This window comes from Miscanthus floridulus, chromosome 7 (genome assembly GCF_019320115.1).
Source record: "Miscanthus floridulus cultivar M001 chromosome 7, ASM1932011v1, whole genome shotgun sequence".
Taxonomy (NCBI): domain Eukaryota; kingdom Viridiplantae; phylum Streptophyta; class Magnoliopsida; order Poales; family Poaceae; genus Miscanthus; species Miscanthus floridulus.
Window position 1 is genome coordinate 94,395,396 of NC_089586.1, and position 21,312 is coordinate 94,416,707.

Consider the following 21,312-nt stretch of genomic DNA (forward strand, 5'->3'; position numbering starts at 1 on the left):
ACCCTACAGCCAGCGTCCGGTCCAACCGGAACCAGCGTCCGGTCAGCATTTGAGCCTCCATTCACTTCCAACTCTCGAACATATGTGAATGAAGTTTGCTCCATAGGATCATAGGGCTATTGTGGAGCTACCTAGTGCTAGTTTTAACAAGTGTGCACCACACCTAACTTACAAGACTCATCTAGGTCAAGCTACCCATCCATACCCCCCCTTAATAGTATGGCCAAAGGAAAAACAAAGTCCTAAACTACTCTAAGTGTCTCTCCAACTCCAATCGACACTTAGAACTAGTCATCCTTAACCTTGTCGTCCATCCTTTGAAAACCGAAACGATTTCCATTGTAGGGGCATGACCACCTTGATTGCCCAACTGATCTCCATTACCATGACCTAACTTAATTGCCTCTGCAAAACACATGTTAGTCATAGTAATCTTGTATTGTCATTAATCACCGAAACCCAATTAGTGGCCTAGACGCTTTCAGCGCGCACCTGGGCAATGCCGAGTAGATCGTCAGCCACGACGGACAGCGCTGTCCGCAGCGACCGCTCCGCCAGCTGGCGGAATTGCTCGAATGAGCCCCAGCGCCCCCTCGACCGTGTCCTCAAGGGCGAACAGAGGCTCCCCCTCAGGGTCATCCCGGCTCCGCCACAAGACACGCGGGTGATCCCACCTGCGGGGCTCAGGTTGTACCCGCACGAGGGCCAAGCTTCCCTTGCCAGAAGTCGGAGCTGGCTGCTCTGTGGTGCTGGCCGCCTCGGTGTTCGCCACCTCCTTCCCCCGGGAAGTATCGTCGGAGGAGATTGAATGAACCTCCACCTCCCGAGCGCTCTCCTGTGACGGCGGCGGGTCTTGGACCGGGGGCGGTACCAAGGCTTGCCCCGCCTCCATCTCTGCATTCTGGGCCGCTGGCTCCACCGCGCCCAAGCCGGCCTCTGCTGCCTCAGCCTCGGTGGTCCTGGGAGCTCCGGCCTCCGCCACCTCGGCCTCGGTGGTCCTAGGAGCTCTGGCCTCTGCCACCTCGGCCTCAATGGTCCTGGGAGCCCCGACGTCCGCCACCTCAGCCTCGAAGATCCTAAGGGCCTCGGCCTCGCCCTCGGTGGCCTCAGCGATTGAGGGTGCCTCGGCTTCACCTGGCTCAATGGCCTCGGCCTTGCGGGGCGTAGGCGCCTCCTCCCCCGCTTGCTTCGTGGCCGCCTCGGTAGCCTCTCCTTGGGCGACCGGCTCCTTCGGGTTGACCCTAGCCGACACCGCGCCGCGCTGTATGGCGACCTGCGCCTCCACCACCCATCGGGCGATGGAGCTGGTGCTCACCTTGAGCGCCTTACGTGGCGCCAAGGCGGGCGCTTCCGCCTGACGCTTCTGGCTGAAGACAAAACACTTACTTGGTCAGCATGCGACCAAAGAACGAGTGGAAGGTGCTGCAAACTCCACTGACAAAACACTTACCTCGAGTGGGGTGTCGGGGACCTAATACCGGGGTACCCCAGAAGGTGGAACCAATAACCACCGAACGTGAAAAACTTCTGGACGCATAAGAGCACCGTTTCATCCCTTGTTCGAATGATAGGAGTTTGGTTCCGCCTCGCTCGACGCCTTTTGAGATAGCTCTGCCTCGCCCGAGGGCTCATGGTTAGTCTCCGTCTCGCCCGACGCCTTTGGGGCAGGCTCGGTCTCGCCCGAGGGCCGAGGGATAGACTCCGTCTTGCCCAACGCCTTTGAGGTGGCTCTGCCTCGCCCGAGGACTTAGGGCTAATCTCTATCTCGCCCGACGCCTTTAGAGTGGGCTCGGTCTCACCCGAGGGCTGAGGGATAGATTCTGCCTCGCCCGACCCCGAAGGGGCAGGGTCGGTCTCGCCCAAGAGATAGGGATTGGTCTCCGTTTCGCCCAACGGCAAGGAACGAGCCTCACCCTGCTCCATATCTAAAGACTGGATTCATCTTACCTGACAACTTCTTCCCGTTCCCTCAAGATGATAGGTACAGGGCAAGACAAGACGTTCGGGTCAACCATGGCTCCAAGGACCATACCCTGCGCCCTGGCAAGAAAAGTACTGCTAGGGGGTGATGGGACAGGTGCTTTAGACCCTTCCGGGCGCCGCAGAGCCTAAAAGGTCGTACAGGTGCGTGCTCCTCGCCCTGTAGAGTTGTAGGCACCGCCTTCAGCCCTGGGACATGGAACCCAACAAAGATATACGACAACCGCTACGCTCCAGAAAAGGATTTGCTATCTCCGCGAACGACGGATATTCCGACACCACGCTATGGACCCGAGGGAGCGGCGCCCACTTCCTGACCCCTCAGGTCCGCCAAGTCAGAAGGCCTTGACCACGGCGTTACGCCGGACCCCAACCCCTCGTCCCTCCGACGAAGACTCACAGGAACTAGAAGGCGTGTGGAGCAAGGCTGGGAGAGGCTAATAAGTCAAAACCACTGTACTACAGCCCATACCCTGCGCAGGGATGAAGAACGAGGCCGGGTAGACGTGAGCCACAAGAGAGGTAAATCCCTCATCCTTGTAAAGCCAGCCCCTTCATCTACAAAAGGGGATGTGCTTCTCCCATCAAAGAGAGGAACTTTGGACCAAACAAGAACACACACATACACACAGTCAAGCTGCTACGAAGCTCTTGACCTCCTTTCAACCCTTCCATCAGAGACTTGGGACCAGTCCCTCTCTCGATCGTTTGTACCCCTTACTACAAACCGTTCACGGTGCTAATAACACGAGCATCAACAAACTGGACGTAGGGACATTCGGCCCGAACCAGTATAAATCTTGTGTCCTTTAGCGCACCATCCGAGCCTAACGTGCATTACTATAAATTTACTTGCCGGTGCTCGTACGAAACACCGACAGTTGGCGCGCCAGGTAGGGGACTTTGCGCGTTCCAGAAAAGGCCTCGGATGGCCACCCACGCAATCAGCTGGGCCCCGGGCGCACACGTGCGTTTCGACGACCTAGATTTCATCATCACACTAGAAGGAGAGCTAGCGCTGACTCACACAGCTGCCCGGTCTCTCTCTTCCATCGACCTCAGCCGTCTTAGGCTTGAGGCCCCGTCGGGCAACTCCCTTGCACCCCAGTCATCAAGGGAGGCCTCGCACAACATCACCCTGTGTCCGGAAGGTCCCGTACGGAGCGCCCCGACAACGTTTCCGTTCGGTCTCCGCAACGCTGCGGCGACCGCTGGCCACCTTCTGGCACTACGTGTAGTTCAGTCACCCACGGACATCGAGTTCATGGGGGCGATTAAGCATGATACGGAGACCCTCTACGGGCTCCTCAACGAGGAGCCAGGATCGTTCTCCAGCTCGGATTCTAGTAGGGGGAGCCACCACCCTTCCCGGGAATGCTTCATGACGCAGACCCCCGAGGGTCACGTCGAAAGTGTCTCGAGGGAAGAGGTCACCCCTATGAACAACCCAGATGGCAGATCTGGGGAAGAGACGACAGCCCCATCTCACCTAAGGATGGAGCAGCTGAGGGCCCGTCAGCAAGAGATCGATGAGGCCGGGCAAGGGCTCGTCCGAGAGTACGCGGACATCAATCGCGAGATTGAACGCCGCAAAGACGGGGGGGGCGCACCACGGCCCACACCATACACCAAAAGATCCTCACCAACGATGGGACCCTTCCTCACTTTGCCCGAGCCAGCCAGAACATCGCCGCATCAACCGCCTTGCTGCATGGCCTTCCGGAGGCCGCGACAGCCGAAGATCGTCGGGCCCATAGGGAGATTCGCACGTTGCTTGAGCATGCGGCGGCACAGCAGGCGGAAAGTTCATTTTCTCGGCGACGCGAACCCGACACCAGCCAGCGCACGCCCTCAGTGCGTCCCACCAGGGATGCGTCCGTTCACCAAACACCGCCAGCCAGCAGGCAGCCCTCCGCCGTCCTAGTACATCAATGCCTCGGCTATGGCTACGACGTACGCAACATCATCGACGGTCAGAAACGCACCCATGGCGACGATGGAGAAGCAGCATGCCGCGGCTACCATCCCCGATGTGGCGGACGCTATGACAGTAACGAAGACCGAAGCCCGAGCCCCGGCCTACCAGGTCCTCAGGCCTTCGGTCGGCACATCCTCAACGCCATGTTCCCCCTAAGGTATCGACCGCCTACCAACATCCCTAAATATTCTGGTGAAACAAATCCCGGGCTTTGGCTCGAAGACTATCGGCTTGCATGTCAGGCCGGTGGTGCGAGTGATGACAATTTCATTATTCGCAATCTCCCGCTGTTCTTGGCCGATTCGGCGCGAGCATGGCTGGAGCACCTACCGTCCAATGCTATTCAGAGTTGGGCGGATCTGACGGAGATCTTCGTGGGCAACTTCTAGGGCACGTACAAACGCCCTAGAAACCCATGGGACCTCAAGAACTGCCGCCAGAAGGCCGATGAAACCCTTCACGGGTACATTCTGCGCTTCTCTCGGTAGTGCAATGAGCTCCCTAACGTCGCCAACGCCGACGTGATAGGAGCCTTTCTGTCCAGAACAACCTGCGAATCCCTGGTCCACAAGCTAGGACATAGGGGCCCGCAGACTACCAAGGAACTTTGGACCAAACAACAACACACACATACACACAGTCAAGCTGCTACAAAGCTCTTGACCTCCTTTCAACCCTTCTATCAGAGACTTGGGACCAGTCCCTCTCTCGATCGTTTGTACCCCTTACTACAGACCGTTCATGGTGCTAATAACACGAGCACCAACAAACTAGACGTAGGGACATTCGGCCCGAACCAGTATAAATCTTGTGTCCTTTAGCGCACCATCCGAGCCTAACGCGCATTACTATAAATTTACTTGTCGGTGCTCGTACGAAACACCGACAGTTGGCGCGCCAGGTAGGGGACTTTGCGCGTTCCAGAAAAGGCCTCGGATGGCCACCCACGCAATCAGCTAGGCCCCGGGTGCACACGTGTGTTTCGGCGACCTAGATTTCATCATCACACTAGAAGGAGAGCTGGCGCGGACTCACACAGCCGCCCGGTCTCTCTCTTCCATCGACCTCAGCCATCTTAGGCTTGAGGCCCTGCCGGGCAACTCCCTTGGACCCTAGTCATCAAGGGAGGCCTCACACAACGTTACCCTATGTCCGGAAGGTCCCGTACGGAGCGGCCCGACAGCATTTCCATTCGGTCTCCGCAATGCTGCGGCGACCGCTGGCCACCTTCTGGCACTACGTGTAGTTCAGTCACCCACGGACATCGAGTTCGTGGGGGCGATTGAGCATGATATGGAGACCCTCTACATGCTCCTCAACGAGGAGCCAGGATCGTTCTCCAGCTCGGATTCTAGTAGGGGGAGCCACCACCCTTCCCGGGAATGCTTCATGACGCAGACCCCAAGGGTCACGTCGAAAGTGTCTCCAGGGAAGAGGTCACCTCTACGAACAACCCTAACGGCAGATCCGGGGAAGAGACGACAGCCCCATCTCACCTAAGGATGGAGCAGCTGATGGCTCGTCAACAAGAGATCGATGAGGCCGGGCAAGGGCTCGTCCGGGAGTACGCAGACATCAATCGCGAGATTGAACGCCGCAAAGACAGGGGGCGCGCGCGCCACGGCCCGCACCGTACACCAAAGGATCCTCATTGATGATGGGACCCTTCCTCACTTTGCCCGAGCCAGCCAGAACATCGCCGCAGCAACCGCCTTGCTGCATGGCCTTCCAGAGGCCGCGACAGCCGAAGATCGCCGGGCCCATAGGGAGATTCGCACGTTGCTTGAGCTTGCGGCGGCGCAGCAGGCGGAAAGTTCGTTGTCTCGGCGACGCGAACCCGACACCAGCCAGCGCACGCCCTCAGTGTGTCCCACCAGGGACGCGTCCGTTCACCAAACACCACCAGCCAGCAGGCAGCCCTCCGCTGTCCTAGTACATCAACGCCTCGGCCATGGCCGCGACGTACGCAACATCATCGACGCTTGGAAACACGCCCATGGCGACGATGGAGAAGCAGCACGCCACGGCTACCATCCCCGACGTGGCGGACGCTACGACAGCAACGAAGACCGAAGCCCAAGCCCCGGCCTGCCAGGTCCTCAGGCCTTCGGTCGGCACATCCTCAATGCCACGTTCCCCCTAAGGTATCGACCACCTACCAACATCCCTAAATATTCTGGCGAAACAAATCCCGGGCTTTGGCTCGAAGACTATCGGCTTGCATGTCAGGCCGGTGGTGCGAGTGATGACAATTTTATTATTCGCAATCTCCTGCTGTTCTTGGCCGATTCGGCGCGAGCATGGCTAGAGCACCTACCGTCCAATGCTATTCTGAGTTGGGCGGATCTGACGGAGATCTTCGTGGGCAACTTCTAGGGCACGTACAAATGCCCTGGAAACCCATGGGACCTCAAGAACTGCCGCCAGAAGGCTGATGAAACCCTTCGCAGGTACATTCGGTGCTTCTCTTGACCGTGCAACGAGCTCCCTAACGTCGCCAACGCTGACGTGATAGGAGCCTTTCTGTTCGGAATAACCTGCGAATCCCTGGTCCACAAGCTAGGACGCAGGGTCCCGCAGACTACCAAGGAACTCCTGGACATCGCCACCAGTCACGCCTCTAGAGAGGAGGCGGTCGGAGCCATCTTTGATCGCTCCGACGGAAAGATGAGGCGGGACGAGGACGCCAGCGAAGGCGCCTCCAACCGTCCCGCCAAAAGGAAAAACAAGAAGCAACGGCGCGACAACTCACTCGTGGCTGCTGTCGACCGCAAAGGTGGCCGGAAGCCCACGGAGGGCACTTCGAACCATTTCGAGAAAATGCTCGAGGGGCCATGCCCAAACCACGCCTTCCCGGCCAAGCATCTATACAAGGATTGTGGCCTCATGTGCAAATACTTGTCCAGGGGCCTTAGCAAAGGGGAGCAGGGGAAGGAGCCTGTTCCCGCCATAGACGACGCAGAGGAGAAGGACGACGCCTTCCCAACGCCGACCGACGGCCTCATGATCTTCGGAGGATCGACGGTCTATGACTCTAAGTGTTTCCAGAAGCTCGCGCGCCACGAAGTCTATACAGCCGGACCAGCCACGCCAGCCTTCCTCCGGTGGTCAGAATCCGCCATAACCTTCGACCGGACCGACCATCCGGATGCCGTCCCACATCCGGGAAGGTACCCGCTTGTCGTCGATCCGATCGTCGGACCTAAGCGGCTCACGAAAGTACTGATGGACGGAGGCAGCGGCCTCAACATCATGTACGCCAAGACGCTCGATGAGATGGGCATCAATCGAACGAACCTCCGCCCCATCCGAGCGCCTTTCCATGGCGTCGTGCCTGTTAGGCAAGCCGTGCCACTGGGGCAGATCGACCTGCCCGTCACTTTCAGGGATCGGTCCAATTACCGGACTGAGACCCTCACCTTTGACGTAGTGGGGTTCCCGAGGACTTTCCACGCCATTCTGGGACGACCATGCTACGCGAAGTTCATGGCCGTCCCCAATTATACGTACCTTAAGCTAAAGATGCCGAGCCCCCATGGGGTCATCACCGTCAGCACCTCCTTCCAGCGTGCTTACGAGTGTGAGGTCGAATGCTGCGGACACGCATCCGCAGTCATCGCCTCCAAAGAACACACCACCCTCAGGGAAGAGGTCATTGAAGAGGCACCCGACGCGAAGAAATCAACTGGGTCGTTTGAATCGGCAGAAGGCTCTAGGGAGGTCCTCTTGGACCCCAGCAGCTCCGAGGGCAAAAAAGTCTGTATCGGGACCACGCTCTCCTCCGAATAGGAAAGCGCGCTCGTCGACTTCCTCCGCGACAACAAAGACATCTTTGCGTGGAAACCCTCGGATATGCCGGGCATCCCGAGGGAGGTCACCGAGCATACTCTCTAGATCCTCCCAGGCTCCAAGTCGGTAAAGCAATGCCTACGCCGCTTCAACGAGGAGAAACGCAGGGCCATCGGCGAGGAGATAGCCAAACTGCTGGCCGCTAAGGATGGCAACGGGTCGGGTTCGGATCGGGTGGAGTCTCCGTGCACCCAAAACCAAAACCCGAAATCAAAACCCGAATCCGCCCCGAAAACCGATTCGGGTGGAAATCCATCACCAAAACCAAACCCGCGGATACCCAAAACCCGAACGGATACCCGAAACCCGAATGGGTACCCGAAACCCGCGGATATATATACACATATTCACATGTATAAACAAGAGGCAACAAATAATAAATATTTTCATGAGTCAACTTTAAATAAATTTAATAATCTAAGTAAATAAATTATTATTAGTATATTATAAAACATGAGTTTTAATTCCAAATAATTTATTTAGGATATCCATTGGATATCCACGGGTGGAAAACCAAACCCGAAACCGAACCCGATTGGTTTCGGGGCCCCGAACCCGAAAACCGTGGGTGAAAAACCATCCCCAAACCCAAACCCACAGAACCCGAAACCCGCAGATATCCGCCCCAAACCCGATCCGTTGCCATCCTTACTGGCCATAGGATTCATTAAGGAAGTATACCACCCAGAGTGGTTAGCAAATCCCGTTCTTGTGCGAAAAAAGAACGGGAAATGGAGAATGTGTGTCGATTATACCGGCCTCAACAAAGCGTGTCCAAAGGATCCGTTTCCTTTGCCACGAATAGACCAAATAGTCGATTCCACCTCAGGGTACGAAACCCTCTGCTTCCTTGACGCATACTCCGGTTACCACCAAATCGCGATGAAAGAGTCCGACCAGCTCGCGACATCTTTTATCACCCCCTTCGGATCGTTTTGCTACATTTCGATGCCTTTCGGTCTGAAGAATGCTGGGGCAACGTACCAGCACTCTATGCTCAGTTGCTTCGGAGACCTCATCGGGTGAACTATTAAGGCCTATGTCGATGACATCGTAGTCAAATCCAAACGAGCTGACCACCTTGTCGCCGACCTTGAGCAAACCTTTGCGAAACTCCGGGCAAACAGCATCAAACTCAATCCCGAAAAATGAGTTTTCAGGGTCCCGAGGGGCATGCTGCTCTGCTTCATCGTCTCCGAGCCTGGCATCGAAGCCAACCCGGAGAAAATATCAGCCATCACAAGGATGGGAAATCGTGATGAAAGAGTCCGACCAGCTCGCGACATCTTTTATCACCCCCTTCGGATCGTTTTGCTACATTTCGATGCCTTTCGGTCTGAAGAATGCTGGGGCAACGTACCAGCACTCTATGCTCAGTTGCTTCGAAGACCTCATCGAGTGAACTGTTGAGGCCTATGTCGATGACATCGTAGTCAAATCCAAATGAGCTGACCACCTTGTCGCCGACCTTGAGCAAACCTTTGCGAAACTCCGGGCAAACGGCATCAAACTCAATCCCGAAAAATGAGTTTTTGGGTCCCAAGGGGCATGCTGCTCTGCTTCATCGTCTCCAAGCGTGGCATCGAAGCCAACTCAGAGAAAATATCAGCCATCACAAGGATGGGCCCGATTCAAAACATAAAGGGGGTTCAGCGGATCACAGGGTGCCTTGCCGCCCTCAGCCGATTCATTTCACGCCTCGGCGAACGAGGACTCCCCCTTTATCGACTCCTGAAGAAATCTGACCGCTTCGAGTGGACAACCGAGGCTCAGGAGGTGCTTGACATGGTTAAGCGATTTTTAACTAAACCTCCGGTCCTAGTGCCTCCATGCAACGGAGAATCCCTCCTACTGTATATATCGGCCACCACCCAAGTGGTTAGCTCCGCTTTAGTGGTAGAGCGAGAGGAAGAGGGGCACGCCTTCAAGGTACAGCGTCCTATATATTTCATCAGCGAGGTGTTATCTGACTCCAAAACCCGCTAGTCCCAAATCCAGAAACTCCTCTACACCGTCCTCATCACCAAAAGGAAGCTACGCCACTACTTCGAGTCACACCCCGTGACAGTAGTGACGTCGTTCCCCCTCGGTGAGGTCATCCGTAGCCATGACGCTACAGGAAGAACCGTAAAGTGGGCACTCGAGCTGATGGATCAGGGCATTTCTTATACGCCCCAAACAGCGATCAAATCTCAGGTACTGGCTGACTTCATCGCGGAGTGGACCAAGGTTCAGATGCTAGAAGCAGCCGTCGATCAAGAGTACTGGACAACGTACTTTGATGGATCGCTGATGAAGAAGGGCGCTGAAGTAGGACTAGTTTTTGTATCTCCCCTCGAGGTCCACATGAGGTACATGGTTCGGCTCCATTTCCCCTCATCAAACAATACTACAGAATACGAAGCGCTCGTCAATGGCCTACGAATCGCCATCTAGCTGGGCATCCGACGCCTCGACGTCAGGGGCGACTCTCAGCTGGTCGTCAACCAGGTCATGAAGGAGTCATGCTGCCACGACGCCAAGATGGAGGCATACTGTCAAGAAGTCCGACGGCTGGAGGACAAATTCGACGGCCTCGAACTCAATCACATCCCAAGGTGCCTCAACGAAGCAGCCGACACGCTTGCGAAAGTAGCATCTGGCCGAGAGTCAGTCTCGGCAGACGTCTTTGCCAGCGACCAACACAAACCCTCGGTACGCTACACGGGGTCGGAACAAGCCAACGATGGCCCATCTAGTCCGACCCCAGGGGCCGATCCTCCAACTGCTCCACCCGACCCCGAGGTCATGGAGCTTGAAGAGGACCTAGCAGCGGAGTCCGACCCTCCCGATGACTGGAGAACGCTTTACCTCAACTACCTCCTCCATGACATACTACCGGCAGACAAGACGGAAGCCCGATGGCTCGCACGACGCGCCAAGTCCTTCGTTCTTGTAGAGGGCGAACTCTACAAATGGAGTCACATCAGGATTCTGCAACTCTGTATCCCTGGCGAACAGGGAAAACTCCTGCTGGGCGACATCCACAGTGGAGTCTACGGTCATCATGCCGCACCAAGAACTTTGGTTGGGAATGCATTCCGACAAGGTTTCTACTGGCCCACCATAGTAGCCGATGCCGAGCAAATTGTACGCACCTGCGAAGGGTGCCAGTACTACGCTCGGCAAACACACCTCCTGGCCCAGGCTCTCCAGATGATCCCTATCACGTGGCCCTTTGCGGTCTGGGGGCTCGACCTAGTTGGGCCACTCAAAAAGGCGCCCGGGGGCTTCACCCACCTGCTTGTCACCATAGACAAGTTTACAAAATGGATTGAAGCTCGACCAATATCCACGATCAAATCCGAGCAAGCTGTGCTCTTCTTCCTCGACATCATCCATCGCTTTGGAGTACCGAACTCCATTATCACAGACAACGGCACGTAGTTCACCGGCAGGAAATTCGTTCGATTTTGTGATGAACAACACATCCGAATCGATTGGGCAGCCGTCGCACACCCCCGGACGAACGGGCAGGTCGAGCGCGCAAACGGCATGCTCCTTCAAGGCCTCAAACCCAGAATTTTCAACCGGTTGAACAAGTTCGACGCGCGCTGGCTCGCTGAGCTCCCGGCCGTGCTCAGAGCCTAAGGACAACTCCTAGCCGGGCCATCGGCTACACACCTTTCTTCATGGTCTACGGTTCCGAGGCCGTTCTTCCAACGGACCTTGACTATGGAGCGCCAAGAATCAGAGCATACGACAAACAGGGGGCCAAGGCATCCCACCAAGACGCCATGGACCAGCTAGATGAAGCCCACGACGTCGCCCTCCTCCGTTCGTCTAAGTACCAGCAGGCGTTGCGACGGTACCACAGCCGACGGGTGCGGGGTCGAGCCTTCAACGTCGGAGACCTCATCCTCCGTCTTGTGCAGAGCAACAAGGACCACCACAAACTCTCCCCGCCCTGGGAAGGGCCCTACGTCGTCGCGGAAGTGCTTCGCCCAGGCGCCTACCGGTTGAAAACCATCAACGGCGAGGTCTTCACCAACACCTAGAACATTGAGCAGCTACGTCGTTTTTACCCTTAAAATAAGCGTATACTCTTCCTTATCAGTTTTTGTCATAACAAAACCCCGATCCTTAGTGACTTCTGACCCCTGCAAATCACGAGCGGTCAGACCTCACTTGGGGGCTGGCATGTGATCGTAACATGTGACATATGTAATACGAGTATTACGCTTGCAAAAACCTCCTATGTTATATTTACAAACATTCTCTAAGTTTTCCATTCGTCTCATAAACGAGTCCTAAGGGCTAAGATTTTGGGAACCAATTCTAAATACAACTGGTAGGACTGCGGGACACCCACGCCCCAGTGGGTACAACCTCTTTGCTCACCAGCTCAATCAGAACTAGTTCACCCACATTCCTAGTTTCTTATGACTTAGACCATGAGAAGGGTCAGAAAGCACTAAAATCATTTCATTACAAAAAGGAATAATATACTTGTAAATTCATAGGACTATTTACTCAGGGGCTTCCCCACAAAGTTATTCAATTACAGTCTCTGCTTAGCTTTACTACAAGTACTGCTGCGATCGCCGCGCCACGCTCTCCATCGGCAACGCCCGGAGGGTGTACATGGGCCAGTTCGTCTACTGCGGCCGCCGTGTCACGCTCTCCATCGGCGACGCCCGGAGCGTGTACATGGGCCAGTTCGTCTACTTCTGCCGCCACGTCACGCTCTCCATCGGCGACGCCCAGGGCGTGTACACGAGCTAGCTCGTCTACTATGGCCGCCGCGCCATGCTCTCCATCAGCGACATCCCACCGCTTCGCAGGATCCTCGAAGGCGCCGTCATCTACAACGCCTCCGCCAGGGCGTCCGGGGACTACGCCATCGTCGTCTACCGCAACCCCGACAGCGATGCCTCCGCCAGGGCGTTCGGGGACTACGCCATCATCACCAGCCACCACCCTGACAAACGCCTCCCGCCGAAGGAGGAGCACAGTGAACGACGGCACAGTCGACGACGTACGGCACCCACCGGCGCCTCTTTTCTTTCGGCAGCAGCAACTCCTCGGCAAGGGTGGCACGCACCGTCTCGAATACGCTGGATAACCTCTGGCTCGACATCACGCTCTAGATTTACGAGCGAATTTGTGAGTTTTCTCTCCCTCTGGCATTACTCTTCCTCACTCAGGAACCGCCGCAACGCACGGACGCATTCGGCGGAAAGGAAGAAGAAGGAGAAATAGCGGCTCAGAGGCAGAAGAGGAGGTGGGATGAGAACTCCCCTCCCCTCCCTATTTAAAGAGGAGGCGCTGTAGCTAAGGAAAGGCGAAAGGTTGGACGAAAAACCCTCTCCCTTCCCCTCTTTAAATACGGAATCAATGCTGATTGATACCTGAGGGGACGCGCCAGAAATGACGGGACGCACCCCGGTCGACGAGGCGTCCCCCCTTGGTCAAACTGAACACTGCCTGGGTATGGCCCGCCACTGACCCGCTCCGGACGCGGCAATTAAGGTGCCCACATAGGCAGACAACCCTTCGCCTCCCCATGCAGGACCACGGACGATCCGACGACAGGACCTTTCGGATCTCCTGGGCCGGCCATTCGGCCCAGAAGAGACGATGAACGAACGTCCAAAGAAAGATAAGCATCTCTGCCTTCTTACTTTATGCGTTAAAATTCATTCTCGAGCTTCCGACCCCGTCAAACGGCGGGGACACGAACATCACTCGGGGGCTACCGAGGATGTCTACCAATCTAGACATCCTCCTCACCCGATCCCCTCCGTATGCTTGAAACTAAGGATGCGAAATATGGGCATAAAACTTTGAGTAAAACTGGACGAACTAGCAGACCCTACGCCTCGGTAGCTACGGTGTTTTTGTTCGCCAGAAAAATCATGCTCAACGCCCCTCGCGTCTCCAGCCTTGACGTCTGCCTTCTCAACAAGGGTTCGGAGGGGTCCGCCTATAGAATCCCCCCCAAAGGGGAAGCTATCAGGTTGCCCAAGTTAATTAAACGACTCGGACCGCCACCGAGATACGAAAAACAAAGAATAGCGATTCTTATGCAGGTTACTCCAACCTCCTCGCGAACATCAGGGTCCGAACCCCGCACAGACACATCTGGTAGGAGCTTTTCGTCACTCATGCCGCCAAGGTAACGTTACCGACCCCGCCTTCATTTCGATTATATTATACATATGCAAAACATCCCAACGCTTCGTGTCGCATCACGAAACGACCGTCGCCTCATTCGATATAGGCGACCACAGGTCGAGGTTCGAAGGTCGACCCATGAAGGGCTCGAGGCCACCTCACGCCGAACAGAGCCAGGGAGAAATAACTGAGACAGGCCCTAGCGGCCCTGCCCGACCCTGCTCAGAAGCGGATAGGGATGTCTCGACCTTTTCTCGTTCGATTCTAACCCCGAGCCAAACCCACAGAATCTCCATCGAGGAGAGGCCATCGGGCCGCCTGAGCCTATCGAACGGCTCGGGCATCTGCCGGGAGGCGGGTTAAGAAGTTGTGGAGTGCCACCAGAGGGCTCTGTCGACCCCATCAGCAAATGATGGACCCAGATTCCACATGAACGTACCCGTTAGTGAGCTCATTGAGCGCGATACTCGAGCCGTCGAGGCAAGTGTCGTTTACTCAGCCCCTCCGATTGCGAAAATCGAGGACGGGGTAACACGCAAATTACGGCCGACCCCTATTAGACCCTCACAAGGCCTAGAGGCGCGAGCCAATCAATACAGGGACACAGGTTTGAAGGCCCCACCTTGGTAAGCCCATAGAGTCCCTAGTTGGGGATTTCTGTTGGAAGACAGGGCGGGGAATATTGCAATGTCATCCAAGGACTTCGTCGACCCTGTCACCAAAACCACAGTTCCGATCTCCAGTAACCCCCGACCCCAGCAAATGCAGGGGGTCAGGCCTTACTCGGGGGCTGGTTAAGGTACGGCTACCTCCTTTCTTTCTTTTCAAACAATCTCCTCGCATCAAGACCAGTGGCAAGATTCGGGGGAACAGATTGGTAAGATCATAAAAAATCAAACAAAACGAAATTACGACACAAAATCACGAATGGGATACCACGACCCCCTCGAAAATATCCAGTTGACGAAAAACTAAGTCCTTTAGCCTTACCCGCGAAGGATCCGATACAACCCCCCGGGCGACTCTACTCGAATCACCCGGGGGCTCGGGGGCTACACCCATCGGGTGCGCTCGCGCGCACCCCTCGGCAAAGTAACTTCGATGAAATCAAAAAACACCCTCTAGGCGGTTCTACTTGAATCACCAAGAGGCTCGGGGGCTACTGTCGGGGACCTAATACCGGGGTACCCTAGAAGGTGGAACCAATAACCACCGAACATGAAAAACTTCTGGACGCATAAGAGCGCCGTTTCATCCCTTGTTCAAATAACAGGAGTTCGGTTCCGCCTCGCCCGACGCCTTTTGAGATAGCTCTGCCTCGCCCGAGAGCTCAGGGTTAGTCTCCGTCTCGTCCAATGCCTTTGGGGCAGGCTCGGTCTCGCCCGAGGGCCGAGGGATAGACTCCGTCTCGCGTGACGCCTTTGAGGTGGCTCTGCCTCACCCGAGGGCTCAGGGCTAATCTCCGTCTCGCCCCCAACGCCTTTAGAGCGGGCTCGGTCTCGCCCGAGGGCTGAGGGATAGATTCCGCCTCGCCTGACCCCAGAGGGGCAGGGTCGGTCTCACCCAAGAGATAGGGATTAGTCTCTGTTTCGCCCGATGGCAAGGAACGAGCCTCACCCTGCTCCATATCTAAAGACTGGATTCATCTTACCTAACAACTTCTTCCCGTTCCCTCAAGATGATAGGTACAGGGCAAGACAAGACGTTCGGGTCAACCATGGCTCCAAGGACCATACCCTGCGCCCTGGCATGAAAAGTACTGCCAGGGGGTGATGGGACAGGTGCTTTAGACCCTTCCGGGCGCCGCAGAGCCCGAAAGGTCGTATAGGTGCGTGCTCCTCGCACTGTAGAGTTGTAGGCGCCGCCTTTAGCCTTGGGACACGGAACCCGATGAAGATATATGACAACCGCTATGCTCCAGAAAAGGATTTGCTATCTCTGCGAACGACGGATATTCTGTCACCATGCTATGGACCCGAAGGAGCGGCACCCACTTCCCGACCCCTCAGGTCCGCCAAGTCAGAAGGCCTTGACCATGGCGTTACGCCGGACCCCGACCCCTCGTCCCTCCGACGAAGACTCACAGGAACCAGAAGGCATGTGGAGCAAGGCTGGGAGAGGCTAATAAGTCAAAACCACTGTACTACAGCCCATACCCTGCGCAGGGATGAAGAACGAGGCCGGGTAGACGTGAGCCACAAGAGAGGTAAAGCCCTCATCCTTGTAAAGCTAGCCCCTTCATCTATAAAAGGGGATGCGCTTGTCCCATCAAAGAGAGGAACTTTGGACCAAACAAGAACACACACATACACACAGTCAAGCTGCTACGAAGCTCTTGACCTCCTTTCAACCCTTCCATTAGAGACTTAGGACCAGTCCCTCTCTCGATTGTTTGTACCCCTTACTACAAACCGTTCACGGTGCTAATAACACGAGCAGCAACAAACTGGACGTAGGGACATTCGGCCCGAACCAGTATAAATCTTGTATCCTTTAGCGCACCATCCGAGCCTAACGTGCATTATTATAAATTTACTTGCCGGTGCTCATACGAAACACCGACACGGGGACACAATAGCTTCCACACTGTGTCCCTCGTCCTCTGCAACGACGGTGGCGGTGGCGGTGGCATGACCCCCATGTCCGTCGGTGCCGGTCGGCCCTCGCCGGACCCTAGCACCTCCTCGGCCCTCTGCGGAGATGGTTGGGCCGCCCCCGCCATCACCCGTTCCGCCTCCATCATCGAGCCCACTAGGCTGACGGTGCACTTCCCCAATGCCCGTGCCTCGAGCGTGTCGGCCTCGGCCCTAGGGCGGGCGATCGCCAGCCCCAAGGCATCCTCTCCTCCTCCTGGAAACACTGGGCTACTCACCGATGCCCCGGGCATCATCCCCCTGATGTCAGGGAGATGGTCCAGGGTACCCCGCCCCACCTCGCTCTCGTCGTCATCGCTTGAGGAATCCGTCGATGATGGTGACGGAGACGGCTCCACCGGGAGACCATCATGCCTCTGCTGCTGGCGACATTTCTCTAGCTCATCATGCTCAAGGTTCTTTCTCTTGCGCCTTGCCTCCTCAGCGTCCTTCCGCTCCTTGTACGCCTCGGCATGCGCCCTGTTCACCGCCCGCCGCTCTGCGTCCTTGGGAACGGGTGGCGGGGAGGCTCGCATATCCCTCATCCCCTGTAGGAATGGCGAACGCAAATAAGGGAATAGGAAAATGTAAGAAGCAAGGAGGCCTCGGGGGCCGCAGCGGCGCGTGACTGACCAGAGAGATGTACCCCCGCGACGGGCGCATCGGGAACGGGGCTAGCTCACTGCTCCTCTACCGCCCCTCCACTGTCTCCCTCACCCAACGTAGAACCTCCTCATCAAAAAGGGTGACGACGGACAACCAGATGCCGTCGATCGGCTCAGCCGGTGTCATCTCGAACAGGCATTACCGCCGAGCCATCAGCGGCAACACCCTCCGGCGGTGGAACGCCGCCACGACCACGGCCGACGTAAGGCCACAGCTACGCAGCCTCTCCAGCACCTTCAGGAGCGGCTACAGCTTGGGTTGATCAACCATCGGGACGCCATACCTCCACCTCTCCGGCTGGCTCTCCACAACCCGCCCGGTATAGGGGGGAAGCCCGCCGTCATTGTTGCGGAGGTAGAACCAGCTGTTGTACCAACAGCGGTTGGACGACGTGAGCTGGGCCAGGATGTAGGAGGGCTGCCTATCTTGGTGCACTTGGAGAGTGCAGCCACTGGCCCTCAACGCCTTCCGTGTGCCCGTCGTGTCCGTCGGCTTGGTGTTGAGCCCCGCCCAAAAGAAGTGGAGCCATAGCTCCTAGTGGGGGGCGATGCCCAGGTACCCCTCGCAGACGGCGACAAAGATGGCCACCTGCGCGATGGAGTTGGGGTTGAAGTTGTGGAGCTCCACGCCGTGGTAATGCGGGAGCGCCCGCATGAACCGGTCCACCGGCAAGCTGAGACCATGCTTGTGGAAGGCCACGAAGCTCACGATGTAGCCATCGCGTGGCCTCGGCTCTGGCTCACCCCCCGAAGCAATCCACTTCGGTCTATTGGGGTCGATAACCGGGCGGAGGAGGCCGTCGTCGACGAGCGACTGCAGCGTCGCCGCGGACACGTCGGACGGACCCTAGGGATCTGCCTGGATGACAACAGCGCCACCGGCCATGGGTGCGGTGGAGAATGCGGCTACGGTGGTAAGGCGAGCTCTCGCTATCCCTCTCTCTCTCTTTCTCCTTTCCTCCCCCTTCTCCCTTCTTCTCCTCAACGCTCTCTATTCTTAGCAACCGCTCGAGGGCAGAAAGGGCGAACGCAGGTAGGCAAGGTAAGGAGGGGTGGGGCGAGGCTCATCATGTATTTATGAGGGATGGAAGGGGGTGAAACAGACGGGCGACGAAACCGGAGAAGTTTCCCTCAGATCTAGCGCAGTTCCAGATCCAACTAAACCGCCCACGCGTCCACCTTTTTCCTTATTAATCGTGCGCATGGTAATGTCCCATCCGCAGATGTCACGTCGCATCCGACCACAGCAACGACAGGCGCCATTCCGTCTCCTCGAGGAACCGCCTCAAAAGGTGCACCCGTCGTTGTTAGCCGAAGGGAGGGGAATATCCCCCACCTGATTCCTTTCAGACTAAGGAACTAGGCACTGAGCTCGTTACGGTCCAGGGGTTCGAAGGCTGGGCCCCCGAGGGTCTCGACAGCCGCCTCAAGACAAACAGTGCCAGGGATGACTATGGGCGAGCCCGTACATGGCCGAGGCCTAAGCAAGCAATTGCTTAGGATGCCCTAAGTCATGTCCGAGACCAGCAGGGAGGTTTCTGAATGGGATCCCATCGTAGGGAGGCACCGAGCCCCTGGGACCAATCGAACGGCCCTGGGACCCACTAGAGAAGCCCTCTGGTACTTTTGGAGTGCGTCTCTAGACCACTTGCCGACCCCTATCGAATGGGGCACGGGCCTCCACTTGGACTTACCTGATAACAGCTCACCGGAGGTGTCACTGCTCGCGCCCACCGAGGGTAGCATAGCATACTCCACCCCTCCTTTTGAATGAAAAAGATGCACGAGGGCCACACAAAAAAGACAGGGAAACTCCTGATCGCCCTCTTGCTCCGCGTAGAGGCTCAGGGGCTCTTCCTGCAAACAAGCTGAGGCCCAGCAACCCGAACTCGCACTCGGGGGCTCGGCAAACACGATAAAAGGCACCGAGCCCGTTACGGTCTAGGGGTTCAAAGGCTAGGCCCCCGAGGGTCTTGACAGCCGCCCTAGGACAAACAGAGTTAGGGATGACTATGGGCGAGCCCGTACATGGCCGAGGCCCAAGCAAGAAATTGCTTGGGATGCCCTAAGTCGTGTCCGAGACCAGCAGGGAGGTCTCTGAATGGGATCCCACCATAGGGAGGCACCGAGCCCTAGGACCAATAAAATGGCCCTAGGACCCACTAGAGAAGCCCTCTGGTACTTTTGGGGTGCGTCTCTGGACCGCTAGCCGACCCCTATCGAATGGGGCACGGGCCTCCACTTGGATTTACCCAATAACAGCTCACCGGAGGTGTCACTGCTCGCGCCCACTGAGGATAGCCTGGCACACTCCACCCCTCTGAAAGCTCTAGTGTGGTTTTGGTTAATTGATGAAACCCTAAGTGCTAACCTAGTTTATCAAGATGATTATGAGATAAGAAGCACTACTCCAAGTGATGAAGCAATGGTGAATATCATGACAATGGTGATGGCATGGTGATGGTCAAATGCTTAAACTTGGAAAAGAAGAAAGAGTAAAACAAAAGGCTCAAGGCAAAGGTATAAAATGTAGGAGCCATTTTGTTTTTGTGATCAAGACACTTAGCGAGTGTGATCACATTTAGGATTGATAGCCGTACTATTAAGAGGAGTGAAACTCGTATCGAAATGCGGTTATCAAGGTGCCACTAGATGCTCTAACTCATTGCATATGCATTTAGGATCTAGTGGAGTGCTAACATCCTTGAAAATGTTTGTGAAAATACGCTAACACATGTGCACAAGGTGATACACTTGGTGGTTGGCACATTTGATCAAGGGTGGTGAAGTTTAGGTGCAAGGGTAAGAAACTCCACCGGCGCACTAGACAGAAAAGTTGGAGGTCACTGCAAGTGACCGGACGCTGGCCTCGGCTGGACCGGTGCGTCCGGTCAGTGGTAGCAGAGGGTACATGCGTCAGTCTATTGCACCGGACGCTGGGTCACTCAGCGACCGGACGCTGATAGGCTGCGTCCGGTCAAACTGATGGGTCTGCACAGTACCTAGGGTATTGCACCAGACGCTGGTCTATGTCCGGTCAAGGTGAACTGGACGCGTCCGGTCGAAAAAATATGCCTCGGGGAGCTTACTGGAAACGACCGGACGCTGGGGCTTCAGCGTCCGGTCAGTTTTGCCGGAGCGTCCGGTCAGCTTCGTAGCCATTGAAATCTGACGAACAGCGTTTGAAGCTAGGGACGCATGGCGCCCATCGGGTGACCGGACGCTGAGGGCCAGCGTCCGGTCAAGTCTGACCGGAGCGTCCAGTCAGCCCGCAGTGTGCCCAGTGAAGGGGTACAACGGTTCTATTTCGTGGGGGCTTCTATTTAAGCCCCATGGCCGGCTCAAGCTCACTCTCTTGCACATTTTCATTGACATAGCAACCTTGTGAGCTTGGCCAAAGCCCTCCCACTCATCTCCATCATTGATTCATCATCTTTGTGAGATTGGGAGAGAATCCAAGTGCATTGCTTGAGTGATTGCATTTAGAGGCACTTAGTATTCGTGTTGCGCTACGGATTTCGCTTGTTACTCTTGGTGGTTGCCACCACCTAGACGGCTCGGTGCAGCGGTGGAGGATCGACATGAGTTGGTGATTGTTCGTGGCCGTCTCCGGTGATTGTGAGGGGAGTTGTACCTTCCCCGGCAGAGCACCGAAAGGTAACTCTAGTAAATTGCCCGTGTCATTGAGTTACCTCACTTGTGGGTCGGTTCTTGCGGTGTCCAATCGTGTGGACGAGGTTTGTGAAACACCTCTTAGCCACCGAACCACCAAGTGTTGGTCGACACAACGGGGACGTAGCGTGTTGGCAAGCACGTGAACCTCGGGAGAAAATCGATTGTCTCTTGTCTTTGGCATTCTCCCGGTGATTGGCTATATATTCTTCTTGTGATTGGTTCATCCCCTACACGTCGGTATAATCACCCTACTCACTTATTTACATTCTTGCAAACTAGTTGATACAAGCTCTTTAGTGTAATTAGAATTGAGAGCTTGCTTTATTATTTACATTCATCTAGTTGAGCTCTTTAGAGTAGCAAGATTGAGAGCTCT

The 21,312-nt window shown here is 56.1% G+C and overlaps 1 protein-coding gene across 1 annotated transcript; it reads right to left on the reverse strand.

The window, feature by feature from the left end:
• Positions 1-514: 514 nt before the first annotated feature.
• LOC136465881 (uncharacterized) lies at positions 515-17,259 on the reverse strand. Its single transcript, XM_066464445.1, has 3 exons — positions 17,230-17,259; positions 16,836-17,144; positions 515-1,324 (listed from the first exon to the last, which is right to left on the reverse strand). The coding sequence occupies exons 1-3, from the start codon at positions 17,257-17,259 to the stop codon at positions 515-517; spliced, it is 1,149 nt and encodes a 382-aa protein (XP_066320542.1).
• Positions 17,260-21,312: the final 4,053 nt, after the last annotated feature.

Bases quoted from the DNA above. Each gene is read 5' to 3' on its own strand.
- LOC136465881 (XM_066464445.1), bottom strand. From the start codon at position 17,259: ATGCGCCCGTCGCGGGGGTACATCTCTCTG. The intron at 17,145-17,229 runs GTCAGTCACGCG...CCATTCCTACAG, and splicing joins CGCGGGGGTACATCTCTCTG to GGGATGAGGGATATGCGAGC. The intron at 1,325-16,835 runs GTGAGTAGCCCA...GCGCCACGTAAG, and splicing joins GGATGATGCCCGGGGCATCG to GCGCTCAAGGTGAGCACCAG.